This window comes from Penaeus vannamei, chromosome 38 (genome assembly GCF_042767895.1).
Source record: "Penaeus vannamei isolate JL-2024 chromosome 38, ASM4276789v1, whole genome shotgun sequence".
Taxonomy (NCBI): domain Eukaryota; kingdom Metazoa; phylum Arthropoda; class Malacostraca; order Decapoda; family Penaeidae; genus Penaeus; species Penaeus vannamei.
In genome coordinates this window covers 1010003-1017502 of record NC_091586.1, presented here as the reverse complement: position 1 = coordinate 1017502, position 7500 = coordinate 1010003, and the positions used below count along the sequence as shown (strand labels likewise).

Here is a 7500-nt window from a genome sequence, read left to right as displayed (position 1 = left end):
TGCACTTCAGTTGATGACGTAAAAAAACCTTTATTGGATTAGGTTAGGAAATCAGCACTTTGAAAATTCTTAATAAGTTTTTAAAAATTATCAAAAAATGCGGTTTTAACATCAATGAATGCGAGTCTAAGGGTATTGTGAGCCAATTTACCCCGAAAAAGCTTTTCTGAAATATTTTGAAAATTTAGACTTCCAACTTTAACACAATCATCGATGTTTATGTTAATTCTCTACAATCAAATAGTGAATTAACGCAAACATGGCGATGTTTATATCGTCGATGTTAGTCGGACTCCTATCTTTAATATGGCAAAGCATTTAATAAATGTATTTGCGGGCAACTTGTCTGGGATAATCTTTGGACACGCTTGCACTAAGATCTGTCTGTCTGTCTGTCTGTCTCTCCCTCTCCCTCTCCCTCTCCCTCTCTTTCTCTTTCTCTCTCTCTCTATCTCTCTAATATATATATATATATATATATATATATATATATATATATATATATATATATATATATATATATATATATATATATATATATATAAGTATAATATATATATATATATATATATATATATATATATATATATATATATATATATATATATATATATATATATATAAATTATATATATATATGTATATGTATATATATATATATATATATATATATATATATATAAATATAATATATATATGAATATAATATATATATACATATATACATATCTATATTTATAATCTTGCCCCTCCCTCCATCTCTTTCACTCTTCTTCTCCTTCCCCATCCTAACATTATTTTCAAATATGTTTTTACCATCTTTAACATCCTTTCTAAAGTGCTAAAAATAATAATAATAATAATAAATAAATAAAACTTCAAACTTATATGCTCCTGGTTTTTAGCACTATCATAGAGAAGAGCACGTTTGATTTTATACCGAGTATACAAAAAAATGCGATCCTGAACCACGTTGTAGGCTTGGGTTGGTATCTTAGCATACTCAGGCAATTATCAAGCAATTTCTACAGAATGAAAATTATAAAATCATGTCTTCACTTCATTCATTGTACAGACAAATCATTCGCTTCTGTACTTTTACCGTTAGTCCTCCTTTCTCGAGACAATGTTTTGCAAATTTGGGGATACAAGATACATTCGCTGAGTATTCTGATGTAGGATTTTATTTAAGGACTAAACAAAGGCAAGTAACTTTGCCACAGAAAAAGCAGAAGTTGTGTTGATATCCAAATGTTCTATTACAAGAAATATCATTCCATAATATATTTCAAATATACAATAGTATAAAGAAAAAAAAAAAACACTATCTAAATAATCTAAATTTGGGTAAAAGCAAATCATTTTTGCTAGAATAAATGTTAGTAATTGCAATAGTAATTCTAGCAATAAAAGTAATAATAATCACAATAATAATGATAAAAAAAACTTTACCAGTTCTTTGGGTGATTACATCTAGACACAGAGAAGAGTAATATCTCCAACAAAATAAAAAACCTGACATAAAGATCACTCCCATAACTCATTCACTTTTGTGATTCTGCCCTCCAAGACTAGACCACAAAACAAAAACGTTAAGAATAAAAAACAGAGGTACATGATGGCCATACAAAATATTGTAACTCAATGAGATGCAACATCTTAACGGTTAATCGTCAGTCAGCATTCCTTAAATATTGCGTGTCTGTGCTGCGACTCTGTTACGCCTTTGCTGCTCCTGTTGCCGCCTGCTGCTGCTGGATGGCCGCCAGTTGCTGGTCTACCTTCACCTCCATGATGTCCATCACAACTGCAAAGGAGGAGGTTCCATCATCAAAACATTTTCCATCTTCATTAACATCTTTTGAAGAAGACTGGTACCAAAATATCAATAGGCCATTAAGCCGAATCTTGAGTAATCAGTCTACATTGAGGATGATTAATATTAACCCACTGGGTCAGGATGACCATCATGATCATTATGTCATGAAGTGAATATGCTGTCATGAATTTTTTTTTTACTAAGGGCCGAGCTGACAGGAAAGACTCCTCATAAGTGTGCAAAGTTCTTGGAGAAAGATAAAACTCAAAGGGCATTTAGGAAGGGGTTCTTCTATTCTTTACATTGGTAAATGACTGGAATGTACTATTTGTGGGCCATGACTGGGAGAGTGCCAATTCCAGGGAGGCCACTTATTTCCATGCTCAGGATCTTATTCCGGCTTGCCATGACCAGCTGCAGGAAATTATATATTACAAAAACATACAAATTATTTTTTCATACAAATATTATTATGTCAAATATTGTTATCATTACTGAACAGAGTCAAAGACTACCTATTGAGATACTATAAATTCTGCTCAGGAAAAATAGTCTATTACCATAACAATGACAAATACAGACCTCGGGGAATAGCAAAAAAACAAACAATGCATGTGCAGAAAAAGAGATGAAAACATTGCAAAGGGGAGGCAAGGATTCTTAAATTTGCACATGAGTATTCCCATAGGCCTGGCCTATAAGCCACACCCATAGGAGAGCTGCTCTCCAGCTGGGCCAAATGCCCAGATTTTGGTCCACATGCAGGTTGCAATGCACACGAATCCTACAGATTAAGGTGATGATGTTTTTGTTTTTTTGTTTTCTTTTGCCGATTTTGATGAAATGTAAACCCTTTTATTTAGACGATAGCAAGATCCCTGAGGTCTATTTTTATCAGAATTGCCCAAATAGTTTTTGATTTATAGTAAAAATTTAAAAATGCCTTATCATCAATTTCAATATTGACAATTCTTTAAAAAGCTGATAAAATCGAGAAAAAAATCACACAGGCATTCTGAGGTTATCTTTATACAGATTTATCCTTAATCTATTGTGTGATCAGAATTTTGTTTTTGATTTTTTGTGAATATTTGAAATAAATGGTTTTCGGGGAAGAAAGTTATATATATATATTTTTTACAAGTATGTCCCTCTTACTAGAAGCACACAGAAAAACTGCAGAAACAAAAAGGAACAAGCACGAGATATATTACTCAGCAAGAAAATGAGCCATAAAATGTTTATTTTGGACTAAAATTGAGTGTGCTACAGCTTTCAGAGCCTACAAGGGCATAGTTTTGAAATATCGAGTTGAATTTTTCATATATTTTCAAGATTACTGTGGTATCAACCAAATAAGGTATAAAAATCATTTTCCTATAACACAATCCTCTATCATTTACAAAAATGGCAAAACAACAAAAATACGTCTGCAGAAAGTGAGCAAATGACTTTGCAAAGAGGAGCAATTCATTTCCTTTTACTAATTGTAAATCTAATATATGGAATGAAAACTTACTATGCTACACATTTATAGTGTATAATGGGATTGTCTATCACTGTATCAACACAGTACAGCATTTATGACATTCATTAACCCTATGATCCAGATGACCTGACCATCAAGTCACGAAAAAACCTGGCTGCAGGCTAAGGCGACGTGAACATGCCATCGTGAGTATTTCATCTGAAGGCCAGGGTGATGGGCAGGACTCACCACCAGTACACAAAGCTCTTGCAAGCTGATTAGACTCAATTTGCATTTAGTAAGGAGCTTTTGCATTATTTCCATCAATGAATGTGTGGAATGTACTGCTGAGGACACTCTATGCTCAGGATCCTATTCCTGGCTACCATGACCAGCGGAACAGGGTGTATTATAGAAAATTGAATATTACGAAATAAAAATTACACAAATAAAAAATGTTACTTAGTGCTATTACTCTTGCACTGTTATGTACTACCTACAGAGATGATATGGAGCCTGTACAAGGAGAACAGTCTATTGCATGATAAAGCAAATCAAATGACAAATATGAACATAGGAAAATGGCAAAAAAAGCTAAAAACACTGCTGCATAAATGAGAGAAAATAACATTGCAAAGGGAGGGAACAGAGTCTTGTCACAACAAACAATTTTTCACATGCACTTGGCCTTCAAGTCATACACCCGTCAGAGTTACCGCTCATGTGAGCCTAATGCCAATATTTTGAGCCACGAGATGGCAATGAAGCATCTGGATCCAATGGGTTAAGAATCCTCATATAGCAGAGCTCATTAACCTGAAAGTAAAGTAAGTACTCTCTACTAACCTTCTCTCAATTTGCTTTTTTCTGCGGCAATCTTCTGAATCTTCTCCATCTGCTCTGTGACGAATTTGACCTTCCTGGTGAAATAGTCCTTTGCTCCAGGGACATCCTAGGAGGAAATGGAAGTTATTGTAGTTATATTGTTACATATGTAACTTCTATTTCTGCTACTGCTCAAGTAATTCTACTACTACTACTGCATCTGCTACTATTACTACATCTACTACTACTTTTACTTCTAATACTACCATTTAAATAAAAAAATGTTTTATAACAATAATCAACAATGATATCAATAAAAACAAAGAAATAATTCACTCTGAAAGAACAATGCTTAATCTTTCTCAGTTTATCAAGGCTCCACTATAAGGGTTGACCAACTTTAAACTTTCCTGATAACATCCTAAAAAGACATAAACAAAGGTTTTCCGACCCGGAACACCTCCTTACTGCCTGATGAGATATTTGTTCATAAGTCAACTACTCCATCCACAGCTAAGACCATAAGTGGTAATTTTGAGAAGATAAGTTTGTGAATATAACCCGTATTTGCTAAACATGATCACTGAAAAAGCATGTTAATATCTCACAACCTGTACTATGAAGTATACGATGACTTCAACCTGATAATTGTGTTTGTATTCTTTTCCTGGTGGACCAATGAGCTAATAAGCTAGGTCCAAATTATTTTCATTTCTGGAACCCCGTTATGTGTGCGGTTTTGCCGACTGGTTAGGTTATTTCCATATTCTAGTTGGGCCTTTTCCTTCTTATGGTTGATCCTTCTCATTCAAATAGCCCCTTTCTTTGTTAATTTCTGGTACATAATCCTGTAGGTCAGATCTATTTCTATTTTACCTAAATCGAGAAAAAAGGTAGAAGCACTACATTTACGAGAAAAACTGAACCTAGACCAAATTCCAGAAGTCCACTTACCCGTTCCACGTAGTATCCTGTTCCGATGTCGATGAGCAGCTTTTCCGCATCAGCGATTGTCCCAGGAACGTACATACAGCTGGTCAGAGGAACGAGGACCTCCTTGCCCTTAACTTCGGGTGTGACCTGAAATACCAAGGGCATGTTCTCTTTTAAAAACAAATAGTGAGTGGGTAGGTAGGTGAGTGAGTGAGTGTGTAAGTGACTGTACAAGTGAGTGAGTGTATGAGTGAGTGAGAGAATATATGAGAGAAAGAAAGAAAAAGAGAGAGAGAGAGAGAGAGAGAGAGAGAGAGAGAGAGAGAGAGAGAGAGAGAGAGAGAGAGAGAGAGAGAGAGAGAGAGAGAGAGAGAGAGAGAGAGAGTGAGTGAGTGAGTGAGTGAGTGAGTGAGTGAGTGAGTGAGTGAGTGAGTGAGTGAGTGAGTGTGTGTGTGTGTGTGTGTGTGTGTGTGTGTGTGTATAATATATGGGGGTATGGGGTATGGGGCTGTTTTATTTATCTGAATACAAACTAACTGAATGGAAATTACAACATTAAAAGATTGGGGAAAAAAATAGTTCCACTGGGAACAAATGACCTCTTAATAACACATGATTCTACAACAAAACAAATATCTTCCTTACATTTACTAAGCCCTCATGCAAGTGCACTTGAATACTTTACCTTATCGACACATTCTCCAGACTCATTGAATTTTAGTTGGGCTATTTTCAGCTGCTGTAATGACTCATTGAAGAACTGCAATTCCTGCAAAGAAACAAGGATTCACTTGTTACATTCCTTCAATGATCTCTCAAAAATCTTAAAGTCTGTTTACCACTTGCTACATCAATCTCAAAATATTTTTAAAATCTACTCAAATGAAAAAGGTGCCTCATCGTGTAAGAGGTATGAATGAGAGTGAACGATTTCAAAAGCAAGAGCCATGTTTTACAAACTTACACCGGGTGATATCAGATCACGTCGTGGCAAAAACTTCACTCACACCAGATAATGTCTAATTACATCATAAATCATCCGCCACTTTTGAAAAGTTGTTTAAGATATGCAATGTAAATATGGAGGGGAAAAAAAATCCCTGACTTCTGAGACTGTAACAATGTCACCGGCAGTCAATTTGACCAGAACGTTAAGAAAGAAATGAATTGGACTGAGTAATAATGATTGGTTATGGCATCATCACCTACATGTGCCAAGACAGTTCATGTAGGGTTACTATGTAGTTAAATTTGATCACTGCGAAGTAGTGTAAGGCTGGTGATAGTCATGGGAGGTGTGGCAGTTGTATAGGTTCATTGATTTTTTCATAATGGTTTGATGTTACGGATTAACTCTAACATCGATGAATTCAGTTTTCTATTGCCTTCCAGAATATAACTCTTAGATTTTCACTGTCAGTCTTTTTGTGTATTTTAACCAGTAGTTTTACTCAACCCAAGACTATTTAATATACATCTCTACATAATGGTACAACCTACTAAAGATAAACATAAAAACATAAAAATAATAAATGTATATTTATTCATTTACACATATTTTTACTAGCTTATCTATTCACTAATTCACAACTCCCCCTAGGAACCTTTATTCTCATTAAAGACGCCATACGAGCGAAGGGAAGTACGCTAAAAGCAAAAATTCCAGAGCAAAGCCAAAGCCTCCACCCACACCCACGTTGCAGCCGATGACTCACGCACCTTCTTTTCCTTACTCACGCGCCTTTATCACGACTTCTCTCTCGCCTCACATCTCGGCTGATGCAGCGGCCAAACGTACCTGATCCAGCTGGTTCTTGAGGTTGGTCAGCTGCTCTAAATTCAGCTTGGAGATGTCGATCACCTGAGGTCCCGATCCCTTGCTGGAGGCCATGGTTGTTTGTGACGGCGCTTACTGCACGAATCCGGAGACCAGCCTAGAGCGGAGCCACTTTTCGGCGAATGGACAATTTTTGAAAGGAATGGATGATTGGATAGTAGAATTTATTGGGCGGAGGAGGCTATATAAATGAATAGACGTATTGGAATATTGACAAGAAACATTTAAAAAAAGAAGAAATAGCCGTAGCTGAACTGAAATAAAGGGAGCAGGGGATGAGCCTCAAGCAGAGCCACTTTTCAGCGAATGAACGAATGGGTGGACGAAGAAGGCTGGATAAGCGAGCTGATGAAAGGGAGAAATTAACTTGAAATAGGTCAAAGTGGTTAAATGGTTAGTCAAGATGAAATGAAATGAACTGTTTACATGTTTACGATTTGTTTGAGTTGATCCCCTTTTCGGAGAATGAACGGATTAGTGAACGAATGAGACCGAGAAGGGACAGATGGACCGAGATCAAGAGAAGCTCTTCTTGACCTTAAGATGGCTGACTAAATTCAACTGAACGGATGCATAAATTGGGTGGCTTAAATGAAGCGAAATGAACGAAGTCAGTGA

At 35.8% G+C, this 7500-nt stretch overlaps 1 protein-coding gene across 1 annotated transcript in view; it reads right to left on the bottom strand.

Annotated features, from left to right (window-relative positions):
- Nucleotides 1-1166: 1166 nt before the first annotated feature.
- Nucleotides 1167-7500, bottom strand: part of LOC113806187 (prefoldin subunit 5) — an 8504-nt gene continuing 2170 nt past the window's right edge. Inside the window, exons 2-6 of the mRNA XM_027357309.2 lie at nucleotides 6844-6993; nucleotides 5731-5814; nucleotides 5067-5192; nucleotides 4134-4239; nucleotides 1167-1807 (exon numbers count right to left, since the gene is read on the bottom strand). Coding sequence (XP_027213110.1) covers nucleotides 1719-1807; nucleotides 4134-4239; nucleotides 5067-5192; nucleotides 5731-5814; nucleotides 6844-6936 — 498 coding nt within the window. The 5' untranslated portion in view covers nucleotides 6937-6993 and the 3' untranslated portion in view covers nucleotides 1167-1718. The remainder of the gene's footprint in view (nucleotides 1808-4133; nucleotides 4240-5066; nucleotides 5193-5730; nucleotides 5815-6843; nucleotides 6994-7500) is intronic.